Source organism: Stenella coeruleoalba (assembly GCF_951394435.1).
Source record: "Stenella coeruleoalba genome assembly, chromosome: 1".
In the NCBI taxonomy this organism is placed as follows: Eukaryota; Metazoa; Chordata; class Mammalia; order Artiodactyla; family Delphinidae; genus Stenella; species Stenella coeruleoalba.
The window spans coordinates 185,085,866-185,112,181 of NC_137169.1; the positions used below are offsets into that span (position 1 = coordinate 185,085,866).

Here is a 26,316-nt window from a genome sequence, read left to right on the forward strand (position 1 = left end):
TAGAGCTCACTCTCTCCTGATTCCGTAGTTTTTGAATCCCCTCCATTATGCAAATCATGGACCTCTCTGTGAGGTGAAGTTTCCCATCAAAGCCCAGCAGTGAGGTGAAGTGAAGGCAAAACCTTTTCTGGCTGAGTCACATCCTCACATGTGCAACTGTGAGAGAGAATCCAGGGTTGGTGTAGTTTGGTCAAAAACTGCTTCTGACATGATGTTTGCTTTTGCTCTTCATTTTCTGTCTTTTCTTTCTTATTATCTCTCTATGAAAGACTTCTTAGCTGTGTCTTTTCTGTAATGAATTCCAGTTGGATTTCATTGACTCTTAGAAGAGGCAGCTGTTTGCCTCTTTAAGCAAAGTTGTAAAGGTGTATGTGAGCAGGAGGTGTTTTTCCTTTGGGTGCTGGAGGCCGGCTCCAAGAGCAGGTGGAGATGGGTGTTTTCTGTGGAGTAGATCTGACTGTGGTTGTTATTACGCCAGCTGGAGGCCCTGTTTTGTTGCAGAGTGCATTCTAGTGGAATGAGTACTCCCAGGCAAGTACATTCCTTTACAAACACTCCAACGAAGTCATCGAACCCTCCCATCCTTTTATGGCCCTTATTAATAGGCTCCTTATCCCCTTCTCTCTTTCCCCCAATTCTTAAAAAGAGAATAAAAGACCACTTGAAATAATTCTAGGCTGTTTCTTTCTTTTTATTTTTAATCAGCTGATATCATAAGAGCACCATTTTAGTACAACCAAATCTTTTGTGAAATAGGGAGTTTTAGTTGAGATCTGTGAAAATAGAAAAGAGGTCTAAATGCTCAGAGTGCTGTCTGGGACAACTCTGTCTCCTAAAATGAAACTTGAACCTTGCAGCAGCCTTCAAATGCACAGAAACCTTGGTTATCTTCCTCTAGCATTAGAAGCAGGTGGAGTTGGGAGACACTCAGGAATACCAGTGGTGGCCCTCCAGCCAGCCAGGGAAAGGCAGGGGGTGGCCTTCACTACTCAGATATGGTTTATAGCCATGAAGGCAATGCTGTTGCAATGGGGGAACCAAAGCACTGTCCATCTATGCGGTGCATTTGACAATCCATTTAGGTAATCTTTTATTTATAGGAAAATCAGGAAAATGGCCACAAGCAAAGCTAGAAAGCTGAAGAGTTTAAGTAAGCTTGCAAAGGGAGAAGGGGATTCTTGTACATCTCTAGTTTTTGTGACCTTGAATGTTTGGTCCCACAGGGTCATGATAGCATTTCTGGCTCCTTCCCATTTCCCTGGGCTGGTCAAACGGAACTGGTATGGTGTGCATGGGCCGAAGAAGATGGTCAAAGCCAGGTGTGGATCTGTCAGGAGCAGAGAGAACAGGTTGGGCTTTGCATCGATATAGGTCAGGAGTTCATCTATGCATGGGATATAATGGGATTGTAAAGCTTTGCAGTAATACAAGCCAAACCTTTATAAAAGGAAGATTGGGATAAAGGGGAAGACAAAAAGATTAAATAATGATAACCTTAGAGCAAGTAAAAGTGCCAGAAGTAAACAATGATGGTACAAAATTTGGACTGGCTTCTATATTCTTCCTTCCATGCCCATAGCTGTCTAATGGTCTTACAGTATTATTTAAATACAAGGTGGATTCCTTGAAAATATACTCTGTACATATGGTGCTCCAAATGCTGATAATGGATCTCATATTACTTTAGTTCTGTTGTCAAATGATTAGCAATTTCTAGAAAAAAAGATTTTGTATGATTTTACTATTCCTAAATCTTTCTAGAACTCAATTATTGCTTGATTTGTATAATGTGAAAACCCACAAAAATCATAGGGTGGAATTCCCCGTAATGCTGGTATTAATTCCTAATACCATTGACTGACCTATGTGACAGAAGCTTTTAGATCACATAGTTCTAATTAATGATTTATGTTATACTGGAATTCCATAATGGATATCAGGTCGTATCCCAGGTTGAGGATGAAGAAGAGACCCCTAAAGTGCTTTTGGTATTTAGCACTTTGACAAGGGTAGAACAACACTGAAATTTGGAAATACATATGAATGAGAAAAGTGATGTTTCTTAAATGCAGTGATTTTAAAACTTTTTTATTCTGCCGCAGAGACCCTTTTTTTTTTAAGTGAAAATTTATATCAAAGTCTGAAACAGATAAACGGTAAAACAGATAAAACCAGAGATGTTTTAGGATTAGGAGTCGGGAAGGGGCAAGTCTCCCTCTTCGCTGGCCATCTCCCTTCCATTATCCCTGGCCCTTGGTGGTAGCCAAAGAGCAGAGCACAAGTGGAGACCTCTCCTCTAGAGAAGGTGTCAACAAGCTTATTATGCAAAAGGTTCTAGATGATAAATACTTAAGGCTTTGAGGGCCATATTAGGGTCTCTACCTCAGCTATTCAACTCTGCTGTTGTAATGCGAAAGCAGCCTTAGACAGTTTGTAAATTAATGAGTGTGGCTGTGTTCTAATAATACTTTACTTATGTCACCGTGATTTGAATTTCATATAATTTCCACATATCAAAAAATCTTCTTTCCAATGATTTAAAATTGTAAACGAGAAAAATAGATGGTCGGTAGATTTGGCCTATAGCCCTATTTTGACTCCTGCACTAGAGTAGTCATCGGAATAAAAACAATAGAGCTGAACACAGATTTTTTGAAATGAATGAATGAGCAGAACTTTCTGGTGTCAGAGCGGATAAACACAACAGGTTGCCTGCTGATTATGGATAAAGGTATAGAATAGTATCTGGTAGATGAGGATTAATTATATTTTGGTTTAGAATCTAAACTCCATGTGGTGCTAGATGACCATGGTCTAAAGCGATAGTCTGGGACATTAAAACCTCAATTTCCCTTTCTCTTCTCTCTCCTTAAACAGGCCTAGTTTTTTTTTTTTTTTCTTCTCTAAATCTCAGGTGCTTCTCTTTTCTCCAATGTAACTCTCACCTTTCTTTGCTATTGCTTTACCAGTTTTAGTTATGATTCAAAAAGAATGCATAGTACTTAACTTACCCACTGGGCTTGTTTTTTTTCTTGCATTAACTTCCTCTATCATGACGCTCGATGGTGGTAATTTATTAACACCTGTAAAGCAAAACAAGTAAAAAGTGCAATTTAACTTTAGGTTTCAATGGTTACTTAGCAGGTAAAGATACTTTACCACGGATCATATTTTATTTTTAGTACCCAGCTAGTCATCTGTTCTTCTGGCAGAAATACGAGCAGCCTAAGTGGATGGCTGTGGTGATAAAGCCATCAGCTGAAGAGATAAGTGTCAGAACATCTCACTACTCATTTGATGTGACGGACCCTCACAACTGGCTTGACTGGATTTTGTCATTCAATTGATTGAACTTTTAAGTTTTAATTGAACCAGTTGATGCAGGCAAAAATAACAGGTAGACACAGCTGATACTTTTTGATCCATGATTTATCTTTTGTGCTGGTCATGACACAAATTCACTGTGATAGTGTAATTTGGTGAACAATAGATGACTTTGAGTTGTTTTAGATAGAACCTGGGGAAGGCCTCGAAATTTCCAGTATCCAAAATAATATGGCAAACTGAACATATACGTCCTGCTATTGCTCATGCACTTGCCTTTCAGGACCTGAACAGCCCATCGAGTTTGCATTTCCCCTGTGGTTATCATGGAACCCAAGGGTTTGATGAGGCCAATAACAGCCAGGGTTGGCTTTTGCAGATGTGCAGGGAAGATGTACTTGTACAGTGATGCTTGGCCATCTTCAACTTTCACCACAGTCTCATGGAGGAAGGGGAAAGCAAAGGTGTATCCAGTGGCAAAGACAATGATATCAATGGGCTCTTCCTTTGGGTTGTTGTTAAATACAACAGAGTTTTCCTTCACCTCCTTTACACTTGGCTTGATGAGCACTTTCCCAGTGATGATACGGCCTGGGAGCTCATTACTTAGCACAGGCTCTCTTAGTTGTGTCCTAGACATAAACACGGATGGGGAAGAGACCTGCCAGGGACCAGTCAGCCAGCCCTCTCTCCTCCTTCCCTTCTTCTCATTCCGGGACTCACCCCTCCATTAGGCAGGAGGTGCCAGTCTTGGGAGAAGTTACCTCTGTGGGATCATGAATGACCAAGAAGGATGATGGGATATGCTTACCATTTACTAGAGTTTAGAAGCCTGAGGAGAAAGCGACCAGAGCTTCCTCTAGCTCCTGCTTCTCTTGTTGAATTTCAGCATTCAGCTATCACTGTCACTTTAGAGAGAGCTGAATGCTGAAGGACCACAAGGGAGACTGGGGACTTCTATATCTGCTGAGAACTGCCGGAAACTCTCTCCTCCTAGGAAGCAGCTATACAAGGGAAACATGCATGTGTTTAAAAGGAATAAGGGCAGAATTATCTTTTTCTGCCTATGCCTTTGGAATCACAAAACAAACACTTAGCAAGATGATTTTAAGTAAGCGAGCCATTTTTGGCTTATGGTGAATGCACAGAAAGAGACAATATGATAAAATGAAGGAGCTTTGGAGCAGGAGGTAGTAAGGGTGGCCTTGTGTCCAAATGTTTATACTTAGAGCTTGGGAAAGTCATTGGGTCCCTGTAGGCTTTCTTTGATGCAACTGTAAGATAGGGACACTAACATTTGCCATCCTTAGTTCATTGGGTAGGACAAAGAACATATGAAATAGTATATATTTAAGAACTTTGGAAATGATAAAGGATTAGCTAAATCTGAGAGAGAAGAGATTACAATTCCTCAGGCTCCTTTTATATATTCTAGGGATTATGGGATTAAATAAAATTCTTTATAGCTGCCATTCAGGCTGTCATTCTAAAACTTATGGTAGAAAAAGCTCTGGTGAAAAGAGTTAAACCCCTAAGAGGCCTGGAGTTAAGAAATAGAAGAGGGTAGGAATAAAAAAGGAAGGAAAAAATGCAGGGAGAGAGCAAGGTATACGAGAGAAGGATGAAGAGAACCAGAGGAATGAAGTACATGTAGTAGGAAGGGGGCTGCCTGCATATCACTTGTGGCTTGGGTACCACCTGATCCCTGCTGGTGCAGAGTGGAATCTGGAGGAAGATCAGACAGGATCTCCAGGCTGTGGTGCCACCCTGGTAATGGAATGTCATTGTACAGACGCAATGAATGAGAAAGTAAAACCGTTGGTTCTTGTTAATGGGATAAGTCATGGGTTGTAACTGAAAGGACAAGACTGAAACCAAGGTCATCTTGACAAGGAGAAGGCACTGCCCTTAGAGAGACATGGGGAAGGATTCAATTTTTCCAACACAGTGACACAGGCAAGTGTGTTGCTTTTGTCAGAAGAGTCATAGACAGATTGTTCCCTTTTGATTGCTGCCGCTGAGGTTTATGTAACTTGCCAAGGTCACAGAGCCCACTTAGTACTAGATGAGCTCCGGCAAGTGACTGAACTTCCCTAAGCCTTAGCACACCCACCATGAAAGGGAGATTATACTACTTACTCTAAAGGGCTGTTGACAATTATGTATTACATAATTTCACTTACCAAGCAGTCAAAAACAGTTAGGTATTATGATTAAGTAATTTGTATGAAATTTTCCTTCACCTTCAGTCATGTTGTCACATTATTGCCTGGTTTGGATACGCCACTGGAAAGATCGAGGCCCCTTTCTCCCTAATAGCTCTCAGCAGACACTCCATATTTACCTGTCTTCTGGTATTAAGCCATAATTTTCACGATTGAACCAGCTGTTCATCCTTCTTGCTATCAACCAATTCACAGTTGGGAGTTGGGAGAGAATTTCTGAACATGGTCTGAAATCGCATCACGAGCACCATGTCCCATGGGTAGCCTGAGTCAAAGACCTGGCTGATCACCCAGGCCCAGGGGTGTTCAGTAACTCTAGTAAATGGTAAGCATATCCCATCATCCTTCTTGGTCATTCATGATCCCACAGAGGTAACTTCTCCCAAGACTGGCACCTCCTGTCTAATGGAGGGGAGAGTCCCAGAATGAAAGGAAGGGAAGGAGGAGGGAGGGCTGGCTGACTGGTCCCTGGTGCTGAGGAACACCTGGAAGCAATCAAACAGGTCACCCGGTTTGACACAGTGAACAGGGCTGGCTCTGTCAGAGATTCGAGAAGTTTTGTGAATTGAAAGGCACCAAAAAGTTGGCCACCCTCAAAATACATCCCTGACAAGACATTTTTTGCTCCTCTAACCCCCACTTTAAAGTTATTCTTTTGAGATAATGGTTTGAATATCTAGAGTATTCAAATGCCTTAGAACATATTATTGAGCACTTTTTATCTGTCAGGCTCAGTGCTAGACACCATGATGAATTATGTATTGAGACTGGCTGTAGTGAGCTTAGAATCTCATGTGAGAAGACAGTGAACAGGTGATAACAACTTTGTATGCTAATAATTGTAAACGAGAACAGGGCATGGATGTAATTGAAAGTTGTCTGCAAAGGGTTTTGACACAAACCATTGTTAGAACTTACAGTAAAATTCAGTAATACAACTAGTTTCGGTGGGTTTGTTTGTTTTTGTTCTTTTGACAGATTATCTGGCTACTTGAGTTTACCTGCTGACTGAGTTCACTAAGCTAACAGTTGTTCTGGTACCTATACAATAAGGAGTTGTCTGTATAACTGTTTAAAAATAAAAAAAAATTAGTAAAAAATCTGTTGCTTTGCAGATACAAAACAATTGATTTAATACGTGGGTTTTCTCCCAACAAACTGGGGCATCCACAGCTGTGGGGTGACCACAGCTGCAGTGTTAGTGTTTTGTTTTGTTTTTTTTTTGTGGTACGCGGGCCTCTCACTGTTGTGGCCTCTCCCGTTGCAGAGCACAGGCTCCGGACGTGCAGTCTCAGCGGCCATGGCTCACAGGCCTAGCCACTCCGCGGCATGTGGGATCTTCCCGGACCGGGGCACGAACCCGTGTCCCCTGCATCGGCAGGCGGATTCTCAACCACTGCGCCACCAGGGAAGCCCCAGTGTTAGTGTTTTTATTATACATCTGTTTGACCTTATAACATGATGGAGCAGTATGGTGGCAAGAACTATGAGCACATCAGTGATTCTGACATTAGACATATTTGCACCTGCCTCTCTTTGTCATGATGCAGAATCGGATATGGCATTTCGGTAGATACGAATTATATCCTGAAGCAAGGGGAGTTTCTTTGTCGATATAAAAATGATGTGTGCCGAAGCATGTTTTCAGATTGAAGAAATTTCCAGTGGTTAGAGAAATAGAAATAGTAATATGTTACCCACATGTGGTGGTCATCACGGATAGGCCTGTGTTAATTTTTGCTTCAGAACCTCCTTTCCCTTCCTTTAGGATAACTCCACCAAATTGCTGTCTTTCCAAGTCAATCAATTAGTCAATCAATCAATCGAGTTCCTTTTTGAAAATTCCAGAAGGGAACACACTCCCAGTTCTTTTTCTTCAGAGCTATTTCTACTCTTGCAATTATTGATCTAATGATTTATATTTATTTATTTGACATCTGTTTTCCCCATGAGTATATGCTCTGTGATAGAGGGAATCTTGTTTGATTGTTCTGTTTTCCAGTGTATCCCCCATGCCTGGCATAACATTCGATATAGTGGAATTCAACAACTAATATTGATTTGTTGGCTGAATGGCTCTCAATGAGTTTGTAGCATAGTTGGAAAGAAAATACATACCATAAAAGGTAATTAGCAATACTAAGAATTAAAAGTGCCGACCGAGGAGTGTAAATTACAATTATTACATAAATTCATACTAGCGAGAGATCATTTTGTCTTGGGTTGAAGTATCTGGGAATGTAAATTAAATTGTAATAAAAGAGAAAAGGGCACTGCAGAAGGGAGGGTTATGGTGTGAACAAAGAGGAAATTAGAGACTTGGGAACTGGAAAGGGCACAGAGTAGACCTGTCAGCGTGCAGTTGATGATCATGTGGGAAAATAGTGTGGGATAAAGTTAAAATGGAAGATTTGGACCACATTATGGAGACCCCTATAATGCAGGGCTGATACATCTGCAAATTGTAATTTTTATTTTTTTAGGTAAGGGGGAGTTAGTTTTTTTTAACATGAGTGTCATAATGAGAGCAGTCTTTTCAGAGGATTTGCTTGTTGGTGCTTGGGGGTCTGGATGGATTGTCGTGTGTGGGGGGATGGACTGGGGTAGGAGTGCAGGGACTCAGGGTAGAATTAGGAGCTGGGGCTTTGAATGGAAGAGACTAGGATTTGAGGACTGGCTCTACCACCTGCTGTTGGTATGCCTTTAGGCGGGTTATTTAACTTCTCTCAGTCTCAGTTTCTTCATCTGTAGTCAAGGATACTAGTACCTACTTTGTGGCTTGTTTTGATAATTGGTAGAGGTAATGCAGTGAAGCATTTAGTGCCATTTTTGGCACAGAGTAAGAAAGCCCAATAAATATTGACTATTTCCATAATTATTATTAGGAGGACAACGCAATAGACTCAGTGGGAGGTGGTATGGACCTGATGAGGGTGGTGGCAATCAATAAGGAAAGGAAGGAGCAAATGGGAGATCTTAGCAAGAAAAATTGCCAGAATTTTCTGACCTATGGGACTGAGTAAGAAACAGATGTCCCCTGTAGCTCTTTTTGACTGGGAAAATGACAAAAATAGGAAGTCAGAGAAGTTGGATTTGGAAGAAAAATGACACCTGGAATTCACAATAACACTTACGAACATTCAAGAAAAAAATACCGAAAAAAATCTGTTCAGTGTATGTGTGTGTGTTTTAGGATTTTTTTTTCCTTTCATCAGTTATCATGGTGTCAAATACTCTTTGCCTGAGGCATGTGTCTTAAGATAAAGCTCCTCATTAGGTAACATCAAGAATGATACCTTCTTTGCCACGTGGCTGGCCTCCATAGCAATGTCTGTGCCAGAATTCCCCATTCCAATCACAAGAACTCTCTTGTCTCTAAATATATCTGGATGTTTATACTCTCAGCTATGAAAATACTGGCCTTTAACAGTATTTATACCTATAGAAAAAAAAAGAAGTCAAATAGAAAATTTATAAGACTAGTGAATGAAACATACATGTTATTCAGTTAATAACATCCTTTTGACAGATGATTTAGGTTGTTTTCATAGCATACTCAATTTTAAGAAAATCTGAAACATGAATACATAATTATACAAGGTACAGAAATTAATGGGTGATTATTTATTTAATGGAAGTACTTACTCCATCTCACTAGATAGGCCTCTAGTTTTACTTACTAGATGATTACTAAGTTAAAATATCATGGCACTATAAAAAATTTTCCCCCCAAACCATTGTGGAGTTCAAGGTTTTGGAGCATAAGCCACCCATTATCCTTGCTTTGCCCTGCAATAAACCTTTCTCTAATTAAAAAAAAAAAATCATGGCATAAAGACTTATTAAGCTAAAGTGTAAGAAGTCATTACCTTTCAAAGTTTGACAGAAATCAATGGGACAGAAATATTCTATTTACTAATATTTGATCTATATAGAACTTTTCACAAGCAAGGAGCAAGAGCAGAGAAGTTAAAGGGAACTATGAGTCAGTGCTTCCACTCTATTCAGCAAGCTTTCTTGGATACCTGTCACTGCGCTAGATGACATGGGAAATAAATAGAAATATGGTCCCTATTTGAAAAGATCCTTGTGGGTTCATCTTGGTGACTGACAGTAACTCAAGCTGGGTTTGCTGAGTCAGCCAGAGTTGGCTCAGAGAAAAAGGGATTCTGTTAGTTACACTGGGATTAGAGCTGCTGTTCCAGCTAGATATCTCAAACAGTTGACGCCAAATCTCATTGAAATGTCAGATGTTTGGCGAGTTTTGGAAAATACTCAAGGTTGTGTAACACAATCAAAAGTAATACGTCTTGTACAAAGAAACTTTTTTTTTTTTTTTTTAAGAAAACGTGATAAGACATCTAGATTCTCAGGGGATGAGTATGGATGCTGTGCACATAGCCTCACCAAGGCCCAGTAGCTCTTTACTTCATCTTAAATCATTAGAACTCTAACATGAATCTCAGTTATAACCCAACCACAATCTAGATCATTTAGAATTGAACAATGACGCAACCAAGTTTAAATATTAACTCAGCACAGGAACCCAATCTGGATCCAAGAACTGCCAGGAAGGGAGAGCCGGACAAGTTTAATGAGAATAATAGAATTATCCCTGAATCTTAGATTATCTTAGATTCTCACTGGATCAGCTGTTTGGGACCACAAATGGACAAAAATGAGACTCTGTAGCTGAGTCTTCTACCAGGCTAATACTTTCCCCACTTATATTACAGGAGAACAGAGCAAGAACTTTTATTAGGTGAAGTGGTTGTGTTAGTAAACACAGCTGAATGTATATGGTATCTGAATTAATAAAATTAGTTACCTTGGGAAGTTATATATTTATTCCAGCTGTAATACCTATTATTTTTACTAAGACATTTTGGAACACCTTTTATGGAATTGCCTCCAGAACTCATGACATGTACTTTTGAATAACTTCAATGAATTTAATTTTTGTAATGGTTAACAACTACCCTAGGGAGTATGTACAGACCAAGCAAGTCTGCTGTGGGGCAGAGAGGGAGATGGTGAGATTTGGAGGACTCCATTTCAAGTCTAAAGTCATGAAATTTTAGTGCTCAAAGGCTGCTTAACAATAATTTAGCCACGGATTTTAAGTGAGCAATTGGTAGTGGCTGGTAAGATGGATATCGAGAAGGACGGCAAGTACTGTAGAGTTCTTTTTGCTTGATTTGTGATGTATGCTATTGGGTAAGGTGGTCCAAACCCCTCAGTTTCTAGGAAAGAAAACCGAGGCTTAGAAAGGTCAAGTGGAAAGCCCAAGATTCTATAGCTTGTTAATTGCATAGCCTAGAATGTATACCTCCAGGGTCCCAAGCTCATCCTATTTAAACTGAGTACATTGACTCCATTGCTTTCAAGGTATGTTTTATCCTAATCTGACCTGACTTGAGTAACATCTGGGGGACAGATCCAGGATCATTGGAGGTACATGAGTTTGTTGTAAAATGAGTATTGCTGTCACTCCAGGTCATATGTAGATGTGATTCCTTCACTGGACTCCTATAAAACTCTTTTCATTCTTTTCATGCAGGCTATGTGTTGTCTTATCCACCTCTTTATTCTTAGCATCTTGTGCAGTATATTGTAGGTGCCGAATGAATACAGTGTACTCTCTATGTCATGAAATTTTCCGGATCCTTGGAGTGATCCTGTACCAGGTACTCCTTCCTGGGAGTCTGGAGTACCTTGCCTGCTCAGGGATTTTTCTCTGTAGGCAAGAAAAGGGTCGGGTGGTAAGAGTTCATTGTTGAATGTGTTCAAGCAGAGGCTGTTGAGTCTTTCTCAGGGACGGTGAAGAGTTTTCTGCACCAGGAAGAAGACTGAACTGCATTCCAATTCAATGATTATAGTCTATGGCAGTTTTCAGGACATGTTTTATCTTAACTTGACCTGACTTGAGTAACCTCTGGGGGCAGACAAAGGATCATCAGAGGTACGTGGGTTAACTGTGAACCAAGCCTTGGGGTCACTACAAGTCATATTTAGATGATTCAGAGAAAAATTTCCTAAAGTTTTAACTTTTTGAATCCTTTACTGCAGATGAAATAAACCAAACCATTGAATTTTCTATTCCCTCTGAGTTGTAATCCAACTGAAATTTGACACAGATTACCATGAATCATATTACAAAAGCCAGATAAAGAAACTGAGACATAAAGATGTCTTAACTTGCCTTCTAAGGCTCATGCCCCTACTGACTATTAATCCAGTGCCATAAACCTCTGATCTAGGTAATTGCTATGACTCATAGAAACAAACAAAAATCAAGTTACTTTTTCCTTTATTCACTGATTGATCTCTGCGGCCTCTACACTCATCTTTGTCAATGCACCACTGCTGAGGCTCACAACTTGTCTAGGCCTCCCAAGTCTTAGAAGACTTTCTGAGTGCTACCAGTCACTTAGGGAGGGACATTGAACTTTAGTGAATCATAAAACTGCTTAGTAATTATTCATTCTGCTCTTTGGTACTCATAAGTTGTTTGAAACAGATGAAAGCCAAAAACTGGCCAGATAGTGCTGGTTAGGGAAAAAACCCTCTTACCTCACAGCTTAACTGTTTAATGGAGGAATCAATAGGAATTTATTTCCAGACCAATCCAGTGTAAGGATGGCTCCCATGAGACAAACTAAGGTCAGTTGCAGAAAAGCCTGTACCTGGAAAGGAGTCCAGTGGCAAATATGGGTTAGTAAGAAAACTAGTGCAGACCATGACAGCGTCAAAGATGGCTGACTCTTGCTTCCCTTCATGCAGAGTGACTACCTCCCATTGGCCGGTAACAGAAAAATCTGGGCGTTTTGTTACACTGAAGACTTTAGTCTGAAAAAAGAATCATAGACATGATTAATAGTTTTCAAGGTTCCAGTAAGGGCCTGCTGGCTGACGTGCTAATTGCATTTCAAGTGTTCTAGAGAACAGATGAAACATAATTAATAAGCATAACCCTAGAAATCAAATTGGACTATCAGATTGATCATAATTTCCCAGATGGAAGTATTCTAAGCTTCGAGTTGTAGAGGGGTATTTAAGAGAGGTGGTGTGGTCCAGAATTTTTAAGTGATTTCCTCAAATTCTCACAGTGAGTGATAGAACCAAGACTATGACTTAGGTCTTTCTATGTTTTAAAAATTATTTTTCTGTTATGTATAGTTCTCATACACAACAGTTCCTTTATAACAGCTCCTTTAATAGAAACACGGATAATATTGAATATATAATTGAAAATATAAATTTGGTCCCAAGTACCTTAGTTTATGAAAGGTCTTATAGACTATGATGTTGAAGTTTTCCCAGATCTAGAGAACTACTGAAAAGTGCTAACTTTATGGCTGAATTTGTTGGGAGTTGTCTAAATTTCAAATACAGTTGATTCTTGAACAATATGGGTTTGAACTGCGGAGGTCCACTTATATGTGGATTTTTAAAAATAGTAAATATTACAATACAACAGGATTTGTAATTGGTTGAATCTGTGGATGTGGAACTGTGGATACAGAGGCACCTGGGAAATGGAGGAAATGGGAATTTTCCACTGTACAGAGTTGGCACCTCTAAACCCTTGTGTTGCTCCAGGGTCAACTGTGGTCTATTTTTGTTCTCATGGAGTACATGTATATCCATGGGTACTAGATTCTGATTCAGAAAATATATAAAAGAAATTTACAAGTCAAGTTTAAAAGCATAAATGAGCCACTGACCAAGAGACTTTGCTGCCTTGCTTTCCTCTTCAGTTTTCAAAGAAGACAGACTTCTCAAGTCCCTCCTAACGGTTCACTGTCTGGTTTATAATATTTGAAGTGCTTCTTGGGTTCTACATTTGTATTAGCAATTGTCTTTTTAAAATATAAACTTTCAGTTAATTAAAAAAAACTTTCAAAATAAATTTATTTTTATCTTGAAAATAATGTGTTCATCATTGAAAATTTGGAATGTATAAAGAGGAAGGAAAAACAGAACCTCTTACAGACAGCTGCTTGTGTGTACTTTCTTAAGACTTTGGTGAACATCTAGTTTTTTAAAGTTATTTTAAAACAGGCTTGGGAAACAGGTAGTAAAGGAAATGCTTCAGATTCAGAAATTCTGATGCATTAAATATATTTTTTGTGGACTATATCCATTGACTATGGTAGTGTTTTATTTTTATTCTGTCCCTTGGAAAATAAGGAAGTGGGGTGAAATATTCTTTGGACAACTGGAGTACTTTTATTTTTCTCCAGTTTTATTGAGATATAACTGACATATAACACCATATAAGTTTAAAGTGTACAACCTAATGATTTGACATATGTGTATATTGTAAAATGATTACCACAATAAGTTTAGTTAACATTCATCACCCCACATAGTTATAATTTTATTTTTTGTGATAAGAACGTTTAAGATCTACTCTCTTAGAAACTTTCAAATATACAATACAGTACTGTTAGCTATAGTTATTATAGTGTATATTACATCCCCAGAATTCATTTATCTTATAACTGGAAGTCTATTACTTTTGACTACCTTCACCCATTTCCCTTCCCCATCCCCCATCTACTTCGGGCAGCCATCAATCTGTTCTCTGTTTCTATGAGTTTGTTTGTTTGTTTTTTTTTGATTCTACATATAAGTGAGATCATACAGAATTTGTCTTTCTCTGTCTGACTTATTCCACTTAGCATAATGCCCTCAAGGTTCATCCATGTGTTTGCAAGAGACAGGATTTTCTTCTTTATTTACCATGGCTGAATAATATTCCATTGTCCTATCTATCTATCTATCCATCATCTATCACATTTTCTTTATCCATTTATCCATCAGTTGTTTCCATGGCTTGGCCATTGTAAATAATGCTGTAATAAACATGGAGGTGCAGATATCTCTTCGAGATAGTGACTTCATTTTGATCAGGAGTACTTTTAAGGTTGTGAATGTGAATCTTATATGGTACTTGTTTTGGTCAATCTTTCCATTCATGTTACTTTCTCTGTGTAATTCTCCAAGAATTCCTTACTATCCCCATCTCTGATAGGGAGGGTAATAGAAGGGAAACACATGGATTTTCATGTGTTTCTTGCAGAGGAAGGAAAAAAGGAAGAAAGAAAGAGGAGAAAGAGGATATATTTTTTTGCCTTTGTCCTTCTACCTACCTCCTGTCTCTGTCCTCTGAAATGGGAAGGGAGGTGGGTATGGCCAATGAGAAAATATCAAAGATTTTTCTATTCCCTAAGATACTAGAAAAGATTTCCTTCAAATAGTGACATTCTCTTGTGTATAGGCCAGTGCACCCATCCATTCATATAAAGGGATAGTAAAAAGAGAGTACCCAGGAGCTGACAGGAAGTTCTCAATGGCCCTGTGTATAGGCATTTGGCCCAAACTGAAAATCTGGTTTGACAATTTTAAGGTCCATTTGGATACTTGGTTGTAAGCATTGCAAACTAAAAGTTTATACATACGAATCCTTAGACAAAGTATCTCCAGATTTACTTAGGGTGATTGTAAGTAAAAGGGGAAAAGGAATCCAGCCTGGTGTCAGCAATCTTGCCAGTTCACTATCTGATCTACAGAACCTAGGGTAGAGAGAGATAATAGAAAATAGGTAGGAAACACTTCCTGACTACTAACTGATGTTTTGTGCCTTTCTTACCTTGAATTGAATGCATTTCAGAAGGTTGAACTGGTTTGCATACATTTTGAGATATTCCAGGAATACAGAATTTGGCACATAGTTTGGATAATCTTCTGGGAATGGAAAGTCTGGGTAACAAGACATCTCCTTGCAGCTGTTGGAAACCACAGACTTGTAGAGGCTGGCTCTGCCTTCTTCAACATGTTCCTGTACAAACAGTGCATGCACATGACTGTGTATGCATGTGTGCATGTGCATGCACACACATGAAATGGATGTTAATTTTTAGACATTGAACCATACAATTTACGTATGCTACCTGCTACTTTCTAATGGAATTTGCTATCCTTACTTGAAAGATGATGAATATTGGACCCCACTATGAATATCATAATCAGAATTACAATTTCATTTATTACATGCTAACAAACCTGGGATAAACTCACCTGTCCAGATTCACACAGCATCACTGCAAAATACAGGAGAATATGGAAATATACCAGAGCCAGGAAGTAGTATCTAGATGATGAACGATTGCTTTGGTTTCATGAGGTATTGTTGAAAGGATTATGGAGAAAGGGGGTTCAGATTATGAAGGATTTTGTATCTGAAGTTAAGGAATTTGAATTTCATAGAAATTCATGGAAGTGATTCATGTTAAATTTTGAAAAGATAATTCTGGTTCTACAAGAGATAACTTAGAGGGATCTGGAAAGGAAGGAAATGAGGCTAGTTAAGAACCTGAAACACAAATCCATGCGATTGCCAATGAGGGCCTGAGCAAAGGCAGTGGCAGTTGAAACTGAGAGAGATGGGATTTGTTAGGTAGCAGAAAGGTAGAATGCATAGGATTGTGAAATTGTTTGGATTTAAGGTTTGGGAGAGGAAGCAGGTCAAATGTTTCCAGATTGGACAACTGTGAGCATGGCAAAACACTAAACAATTTCCCACTCCAGTTTTGACTTGGGTAACTAGCAAATAGCAACATCTCAGACAACTACTACAAGGTTGAATAGTGGGCAGTTTTTTTTTTTTTTTTTTTTTTTTTTTTTTTTTTTTTGTGGTACGCGGGCCTCTCACTGCTGTGGCCTCTCCCGTTGCGGAGCACAGGCTCCGGACGCGCAGGCTCAGCGGCCATGGCTCACGGGCCCAGCCGCTCTGCGGCATGTGGGATCTTCCCAGACCGGGGCACGAACCCGTGTTCGTTGCATCGGGAGGCGGACTCCCAACCACTGCGCCACCAGGGAAGCCCAAATAGTGGGCAGTTTTAATTATTCATTTAGGTATGTACATTGCCTCTGTCTTTTAGATGTATCATAAAGAATTGTTCTAATTTCAGTGGGAAAGTCCTTAGTATTTTAATATTGTTTACCATCTTGTATATGTATAGTTCTTTTTTCCTGTGGAACAAAAATTATTTTATTTGTGTGAACAAGTAGAAACGTGAACTTAAACCTCACATATGGAGAGGACGTACTTTGTTCCCTCAAAAGGTTTGAGTCTAGATCTGCATGAAATATGTAGTGATAACAGAAAATAAAATTATAAACATACCTTTGTAGTTTGAATTGATACCGATCTCATCAACTGATGAGTTCACCTTATCTTGCTTATTTGTGACTCCACATCTGACAGTCCCATTTATCCAGAATAAATCTAGAAAACTGGAATCTAAATGGCTTCTGAGAAAGATGACTATTTAAATCCTGATCTTTCATTCTGTAGGAAGATCTAAAGCAGTGCTACTCAAAGATGTAGGGACTTCCCTGGTGGCACAGTGGTTAAGACTCTGAGCTCCCCATGCAGGGGGCCCCTGTTTGACCCCTGGTCAGGGAACTAGATCCCACATGCATGCCACAACTACAACTAAGAGTTCGCATGTCTCAACTAAGACCCGACACAACCAAATTAAAAAAAAACATTAAAAAAAAAAAGAAGCAAAGATGTAGTCAGCAGGGCCAGACCAGTATGATCTTTTTACTACCAGTCTATGACAATATAAATACAGAAGGTGAGAGTAAGCATCTAGAAACTTTTATAGCTATAATTTGACATTGCTCAGTATCCAGGCATGTGGACTCCTTCGTGATGAACGGGACGTAGATCAGTCTTGGTTTTGGCTAAGTCACGTGATGAGTTGTGTGGGATTTGAACTGAGTACTAGTAATGCGGGTAAGACTACATTACAGTGTATGACATTTTTAAAAAATTAATTAAAAAATTTTTATTTATTTATTTATTTTTGGCTGTGTGGATCTTCGTTGCTGTGTGTGGCCTTTCTCTATTTGTGGTGAGCGGGCTTCTCATTGTGGTGGTTTCTCTTGTTGCGGAGCATGGGCTCTAGGTGCGTGGGCTTCAGTAGTTGTGGCAAACGGGCTCAGTAGTTGTGGCTCGTGGGCTCTAGAGCACAGGGTCAGCAGTTGTGATGCACGGGCTTAGTTGCTCCGTGGCATGTGGGATCTTCCCGGGCCAGGGCTCGAACCCGTGTCCCCTGCATTGGCAGGCGGATTCTTAACCACTGCGCCACCAGGGAAGTCCCCAATGTGTAACATTTTAAGGTTAGTTTGAAAACTGTTTTCCAAAAGTGCATAAAAGCTATAATTATTTTATTTCATTGAAAGATAATTGATATTCGCTTATAATTTTACAGAATAAATGATCAGAACTGACTATTGATAAAGGACTGAAGTTAAATTTTAAAAATACAGCACTACTTGCTTTATTTTGGATAGCAGTTAAAAAAATGAATATCCTGAGCTTGCTGAGGTTTCTTTAAAATCTTTTCTTCCAGTTCATTCTCATATTCTGTGAGCCTCATTTCTCTACTATGTGTGTTGTTAAGCAAAATTTAGAAACAGTTTAGATATATGTTATCTCTTGGGAGGAGTGCTCTCATCCATCCAGCCCAGATTAGATAAAATGACAAACAAGAAGTAAGCTTAATTATCACATTATAAACCTTAAGTATTAATATGTACAATGTGTAGTGAAAGTGTGCCTACAGGTGTTTAATATGGAGAACTGATATTTCACACATATGGTTTTGTTTAGCAAAAAGTTACAAGTGTAATAGTGATTCTCTATAGTAGTTGCCTCGCGCACACTTTCAAAGAAGTTTGAATTTATGTTTTGAAATTTTTCTGTTTCATTTTCACCTTTCTAATAGTTCATTTTATTATATTTTACAAATATGATTGTCTATAATTTCTTGGAAATTAAAATAAACCTGATTCTTCTCCACAGTTTGAGAAGCACAGCTCTCTAGATTTGCGCTTCTAAATCTTGTTAAGAATTGCTCGGGGAATCTTATTAACATGTAGATGCTGACTTAGTAGGTCTGGGTGAGCCTGAGATTCTGTATTTCTCACAAGCTCCCATGCAGATGCTGCTGGGTCATGGACCACGCTTTGAATAACAAGACTTTTGAGCTGTCTTGCCCAATAGGAATGTGATGCAGGCCACACATGCTCTTTAAAAATTTCCAATAGCCACATTAAAAAAGGTAAAAAGGAACAGACGGAATTAATTTTAATGGTATATTTTATTTTACTCAATATATCCAAAATTTTATAATTTCAATGTGTAATCAATATAAAAATTATTAATGAAGTATTAAAACTTTTTTCTCATATTAAGTCTTCTGAATCTAGTATATATTTTACACATCTGAATCCAAATGCTAAATTTTCACTTGAAAAAGTGGATTTACATACCCAAATTGTTAACAAATACACTTAAAAATTCTCCAATAACTGAACTGAGTATTGGTTTTAAAATTAAAATGAATTAAAACTAAATTAAATAAAAAATTCAGTTCCTTAGTCGTATCAACTGCATTCCACAGTTACATGTGGCTGGTGGCTACCTTATTGGACAACACAGATTTAGAACATCCTTAAACTTGAAGCCAGGTATTAGAACTAAATTTAGTGCTGGTTTGGTGTAGTTAAAAGCGATCAAGTTTCCTCTGGGTTATAGGAAAAAGAGAATGGGAATAGCTCTAAAGAGCTGTAATATTGAGAAGTTGAGAGCAAACAGAAGGGGAAGAAACTATAGTAAAAGGAGAAAAACATCAGTTATAAACATTCTGGGGTCAGTTTGTGTATGACCAAAGCTCCCTCACTTTTCTCTGGCATCTGAGAGCATCACATTGTAAATAATACTTTGTTAAAATCGCCAATTTCTAGTTAACAACAATAAAAGGCTACATTTGGAATACATACTGTTAAAAGGGGGGTAGAGATGTGCATAATATAACTTTGTAAAGATTTCCATAAAAGTAGTTCAAAAAAATTTAAAACATTTTATAATGGCATGTTTAAAAATCAAAGCGTAGTAGAGATTCATTGGAATTGGATAAGTCAGGGAACCATGGGGACCTTAAAACAAATGAACCCACAAACAAAAATAGAAAAGAAAAAAAACAACAACTCTGCTGCGCAAAATTTTGGAAAATAATTGTAAAGGCAGGAAGAAGAAAACCTTCCAGGAAACACTGAAGCCTAATGTGAAGTAATGTATCACAGATGCCAGCTGAGGAGAAACTGTAGCTTAGTATGGAAACCTGGCCTTCAGGATGGAATCCAACACCACTTTGCTCTGTCTCTCTTTCCTCCCACTGATTGTTTCTCCTGGTAAAATACAAGGTCTGGAGTGTTTCAGATATATACAAAGAGTAGAAGTCTGTGCCACTTCTGAATGGGGTTTGCAGGTCCTAAGCCCTCCCCTCCAGTGTTTACCTCAGTGAACAAACTGCCCCAGTGATTCTCAGGCCCTGCTGGGACCCCCGGCTGCAGGCACTCTTGGCATTGTCTCTATGTGTGTGCCAGTTACCCTCTGTGTGGCACTCTGCATGTGGAAGCACATTTTTCCTGAGAATTGATGGGGGCACTTAGGGGAAGGATTTTTGTCTTGAAGGTAAAAGTGAATGAGAGGGGAAGGGAGATGGATTGTACAGAGGGGAAAAATAAAAAAGGCAAGAATGGAGGGGTTTCTGGCTTCCTGGTCCACTTGGTCCTGCAATACCATGGGAAAGACGTCATATTCACTGGAATACTTCATGGGATTCCATGGACAGTCCAGGATTTGCCTGCCCTTATTCCTGAGCTGTGGCACAGACTCTGGAAATGCATGGAGTATAGTTCTTGTCAGCACAGACCATGGAGTCAGACAGCCTGGGTTCATATTCAAGCTCTACATTTTTAGCTGGGTGACCTTGGGAATTTTCTTAACCTCTCTGTGTCTCAGTTCCCTCTTCTATAAATAGGAATAACAATACTACATAACCCCTAGGATAAAATGAAATGATAGTTCTAATGCATTTAGAATAGTGCCTGGCAAGCTCTCAAAAAATGTTAACTGTTATTTGTAATATTCTTCTTCTAAAATTACCGTGGAAATTTACTTTCTTAAGCTTTGTGTCCTCCAGAGAGGATTATAGGCAACAGGAAGAAACCTTTGTCAGGTCAGAGGTTTCTCCTTTCTCCTTTAAAAAATAGATATAAAATGATAATAAAAGTCACTCCTATATAGATACATAGAGACATTCTCTCAATGCACGACATTCACAGCTCTTGTTTTTTTTTTTTTTGGCTGCGTTGGGTCTTCGTTGCTGTGTGCAGGCTTTCTCTAGTTGTGGCGAGTGGGGGCTACTTTTCATCGTGGTGCACGGGCTTCTCATTGTGGTGGCTTCCCTTGTTGTGGAGCCCGGGCTCTAGGCACGTGGGCTTCAGTAGTTGCAGCACGCAGGGCTTAGTAGTTGTGGCGCACGGGCTTTGTTGCTCCGTGGCATGTGGGATCTTCCCGGACCAGGGCTCGAACCCATGTCCCCTGCATTGGCAGGTGGATTCTTAACCACTGTGCCACCAGGGAAGTTCAGCTCTTGTTCTTAAGAGCAATTACTTCCTTCTTTTCTTCTCCTTTGAACAGCCGGAACACATTTTACTTTGTCACTTCCTCTCCCTATGGAGAGTCAGACTGTCTACAATCTTTCCAGAGTCTGTAGATCTGTTTTCAGATCTACAGCACAGGGGAGCTGTGGAAACCTCAGAGGAGATTTGAGGAACCCCCAAGAGGTTAGGGGCCTGTCAGGTGTATCCCCTCCAAGATAATATGAATTCAATAAATGTTTGTTTAATATATGAATAAAAGGAAACCTACTAAGATTACTGAACTTTTAGAAATAAGGCTTTTAAGAAGAAGTAAAATGGTACCCAATTAACAAATCATTTCAGCCCCTGTAAGAATCAGGCTTAACGTGCCTAAAGAAGAAATAGCTGAAGAAGAATTCCTTAGTGATTTAAGGGGGTGAAGTATTACACTTCATCGTTGCCCTCACTGAATCTAAACATATGTGGTGCATAAGGCGCATAGTAGGTGCTCAATGAATGTGGAATAAGTGAAAGGTTACCTGTGCAGAAGAAAAGACCTCGATGCGCGTAAGGAAGCACGTCATTCCAGGGAGGGTTATTGTTACAGAGATGTGATGGGTGAAGCAGAATGTGTTTCTATCAGCGTAGTATAATTTCTTCTACAGGATGTCAGTGTGGCTCTACATTAAGGCTATTTCTCAAGGCTCCTTCCTATACTAAAATTCTCTAAGAGTAATATTAGTTATGAGTGACAGAACAATTCCTGACATTTTATTTCTTCAAGTATTCCTCTACAATCGAGAAAATCAGCCAATATCATTACTGTTTGTTCTAAGCCTCCCTTTCCTCTCAAGAGCCTGAGAGAGTTGGTTGTGGAACAGATGTTCCACACTTAACCTCCTGCTGCCACTTGAGTTGGTGGTCACGGGTGGGTTCTTTATCAATGTATCCCTTTTCTTTTTAAACGATGCCAACCCCTCCCCCGCCCCAATGAAGGATGGACTTTCTTTTCCATTGCAACCTTTGTCTGCTTCCTCTCATTTTAAGACTGGTCTGGAAGAGGCCAGAGTTATGCCCGTGTGAAGTATCGAATTACGCGCAGTAGTTTATAATCTCTGTAATGTTGGGGGAACCTCTCTATTTGTAAATGGAAACCTTCTCCGTATGTGTTTTATTGGGTTTCTGCAGTTTGCCTGTCTATTTTTGCATTATGGCCCCTTTCACCCAGAACAGGCACTAAGGATCCCCCTTGTACATTTTCTGGTAAGCACAGCCCTTGCCCGAGCAGGCTTTCTAATTCTGCAGGTTTTGAATGGGCCACTTGCTTTGATTGCAAAGACACCTCTAAGAGTCTTTCATGGTGTGTGTGTGCATGCGTGCAAGTGTGTGTGTTTGTGTGTGTGTATCTGCTGGGGTAGAAGGGGGAAGGGATGTCTCTAGAAAGACCCAAGAGAGTCATAGCATTTTAGAGCTGGAAGTCCCCTTTAAGGTCACTTAGTTTAGAGATTTTCAATCAGGCTTTAGAGGAATCTCAGGGTAGTACAGAGGTGCCTTAAAGAGGCTGCTGTGTCAAGAGAGGGCTGCTGAATGAAGGTGGCGATGGTTTTTCCTGCCTCCCAGGACCTAGTAATTTAGCTCTTATCTATTTTTTAAACTGACTCTGCATTCTTACTTTACAGATGAGGTAATGGGGACTGAAACAAGTTGTTAACTGGGTACCATTTTACTTAGGCTACTGCTGGGTCACCCTCTTTCTCATCCTTTTGACGTCCTATCACGTGCCTCACAAGGGCCTCTATTTTTCTTTTTCCTTCGCCTTCTGTCTCTGAGAAAAGTGTGCCTCTCCACTTCTCCGAGGCAAATCCTTCCTCTTGGGCCTGCAATTCCACTTCTTCCTTTTTCTACCAGGATCTTGTCTCAATTTGGGCTTACATATTCAATCATTTCCTATCATCCAGATATTTTCTCTTTACCTGTAAACATATATGGGTCTTCCTATCATGCAAACAAAACAAACACAACAACAACAGCAAGACATCTTAACTCTGCTCATCATCCATTGCTTTCTAAATTGCCCAAACATTCAGCCACTGTCCTTCCCTTTCATTATATCTCTTACAAGTACCACACACACCAATAAGCTCTTTTTATTTTCCAAGCATGCCTAGTACTTTTTCTTTACGGTTTCCTCCCTGGCATCTCCCACTCAATCTCATTTGCCTGTTGAAATCCTTCAAAGTTCACCACACACCATCTCCTCCATGAAGCCATTCTTGGCTTCCCTCAAGTGAATGTAATCCTGACCTCACTTAAATACCCATAGCACCGTTTCTGACTTACAAGATCCTGCCCTTTTCCCATCAGACTGACAGCTCCCTGAGGCAGGATGACTGTTTCTTATTTTTGTGTCCCTCACAGCACTTTGTGCATAGGTGTTTGACCTGCCCAATCACACAGCCAGTTGGGCACAGCTGTATCTAGAACTCATTTCTCTTGATTCTTACATTAATAGTTTTTTTTTTGTGTGTGTGTGTGTGTTAATGATTGGGTATCTGTGATTTATATTAGGAGCATTTTTGTCTGGTATGCCAAGGTCTCTGGGCTTACTTTTTGCTTTGATTGAGATTACTTTAACCAAATAACTCTACTCTGGGAGTTTTATCCTGGAAGCTAACCCTCAACCCCAATGGAGTAGTAGTACTTATCTGGAATACTGTGTTAAGAAGGATTCTGAGGCTCATTAGGGGAAGGGTATAGTGTTTGATTAGCAATGTTTTCAATGGGCATGAGAGGCTAGAGTTATGGCATTTGTGTCAGGTTTCTGCTCCCCTTTCGGAATGTATGTGGTTTGAATCATGGGAACAGATGTTCTCTTTTCCCTAGGCCCCTTGGGGAGGTCTCTGTGCATTGACGGTCACATTTGGTGGTTGGACACATTTCAAGATATGCAGTTCTTCTTTATTTGAGCCAAGCTGGTCTATGCTGGGACTAAACTAGGAACCTTGGCCTCTCTGGAGCTTTGCTCACTGAATTAGAAAATAATTACTTTATTCCTGTTCCAAGTTCTACCCTTCTATAATAAGGGAATGCTAAGTGTTGCTTTCTCTCAGTCTCTTAGGACTCTGAGGCCAGGATATCTGACACCTTGCTCCTTTTCATTCTTCCTGACTGCTTTCTCCTTAGCACATTTAAAGCTCACGGGATATGTTCCTGCTCTCCTGAGAAGAAGGGAAAATAGGAGGTTTGGGGAGATCTGATGCAAATGACTCCCTGGCTGAGCCGTGGAGCTCAAAGGGTTTCAGTGGCCTCCAGCAGGGCCCCTGTGGTTTCCCTGGACCCCAGGCCAGTCAAGGGTGGTCTTTATAGTTGCCTTTCCTCCTACCTCACCCCTTTTCCCTCTCCAATGCATACTGTAGTCCTGAGAATATTATTATTTTTTTTGCTCAGGCAACAAAAAAGTCTCCAGACTCCTCACATCCTTCGCTTCTGATTGTTCTTGACATGGATTGGAATTGCCTGGACAACAAGACCTTGAGTGTAGGACTCATCCTACACTGAGCCTTGTGTCGCTTTACTTCAGATAGAGCAGAGCTGGAAAAAGAAGCATGTATAAGCAGCTCAGTCTTTCAGGCAGAGGCAGAAATTCCTGTGCTGTGTTTATACCATTGCCCCCAACACTCGAGTCTCTTGCTTCTGACCCCCAGGTTCTGCTCCTGCCCTGCTTGTCCTGAGTTTTCCTGGCTTGTCCCAGCCACTCCATCCTCTTCTACCCTTCGTAGGCATCTTTATTCCTCTTGGCCCCGGATGAAGTTTGCAAGGTGGCTGATGCACCTCCTACCCAAATTCAGGCTATTCCCTGCTTCTTTTTTTAAATCATTTTCAATGGCCCTTTCTGTCCCCCTGTTCAGCAGATGTTTCTGGCGCCTATGGGCGCCAGCCCTTGTGGAAGAAATTCAATCTCTTTTTGCGACAGTCCAGCCCTTTTCCAACGGACACACAACAAAGCTGTCGAAGCCCCACTTACGGTGAATCTCCACAGCCCCCCAAGGTCGTCGCTCCTCTCGAAGCAGGTGGGCTCTAGTCCTTCTTCCGGACAGCGCTTGATGGAGGCCAGGCCACTGACCCCAGCTCCCACAGTTGCAACTCGCTTGGCCATGCTCTCCCGCGTGGGGACAATGAAGCAGAACCTTTTATTCACAAGTGAAAGCCCCACCCCATCCTTGGCTCCTCTAGCAAATCAGGAAAAAGAATTTGAAAGATTAAGGGATTTGCTCCATTCGAATCCTCTGTAGCTGGTTTCTGGTGTTGTGAATGTGAGAAGAGAAGTGTTCAGGTCACTGGTTTAACCCTGTGCTTGGTATGTTCCCACCCCCTCACTCGGAGCTGGTTCTAAATTATAGTACGACTGTTGTCAAGACTGTAGCTTTTGGCAGAGTGGCTGAAATCGGATCCTTTAGTGGATGGAGTTTTGCATTCGGGACTGTGCTGCTACCTCTAGCCTCCCTCCACTCCCCGTAGAGTGGAACAGAGCAGCAGACCAGGAAATGATCACCTTGTCAAACATGGTGTTTCATAAACATATGAAGCTGAAGCTCAGATTGGTGTAGCGTTGTGACACAAGGCCTCACAGCAGCTGGTGGAGCGGAGTTGGGATGAGGAACGAAGACACCACGACCACCACAGGTGCTGCTGCAGCACTGCCCGGGCCAGTCCCAGCCCCTAGCATCCTGCCAGGGCTCCGGCTGTGCTGTCCATCCTTCTACCTGCTGCCAGTGCTTGGTCACCAGTGGAAGAGAGAGGGTGTGTGGTGGAAACGTAGGCATGGAGAATCATCCCTCCTCTCTCCATCGGATCCTGATTCACTTCTAGGAAGCCATTGTGTCATCATTGGCACACGTGGAGGATTGTCTGCTCCTGGCCATGAGTTAACATGAATTTGTGAGAATGCTGAGAGGCAATAGAGTGTATTGGTTAAGCGACCAGACTCTGGACCAGATTCCCTAGGTTAAAGCTCAGTTCTGTCAGTTACCTCTCTGTGATCTTGGGCAAGTTATTTAACTCCTCTGTGCATTATAAAAATGGAGAAAATAGTAGGAGTTTCCTTGCAGTGTTTTGTGAGAATCAAGTGAATCAACACATGACAGTTGGCTTAGCAGTGCTCCTGGCACTTAGAAAATGCTCAATAAATAGAAGCTATTGTTAACTATAAAAACATTTCCCCAAATTGGCTTCCTCTTCTGCCTTTCCCATCAATGAG

The 26,316-nt window shown here is 40.4% G+C and overlaps 1 protein-coding gene and 1 long non-coding RNA gene across 3 annotated transcripts in view; one reads left to right on the plus strand and one right to left on the minus strand.

The window, feature by feature from the left end:
• Positions 1-26,316, plus strand: part of LOC307184679 — a 554,503-nt gene that overhangs the window by 50,312 nt on the left and 477,875 nt on the right. The gene's annotated exons all lie outside the window — the stretch shown is intronic.
• On the minus strand, positions 1,095-25,215 carry FMO1 (flavin containing dimethylaniline monoxygenase 1; the record flags this gene model as incomplete). The annotated part of the gene is given in 11 exon segments (XM_079918271.1): positions 1,095-1,437; positions 3,012-3,027; positions 3,030-3,083; positions 3,601-3,956; positions 5,669-5,748; positions 5,750-5,864; positions 8,841-8,950; positions 8,954-8,988; positions 12,236-12,398; positions 15,208-15,396; positions 25,084-25,215. Coding segments are annotated over 11 exon segments (1,593 nt in total).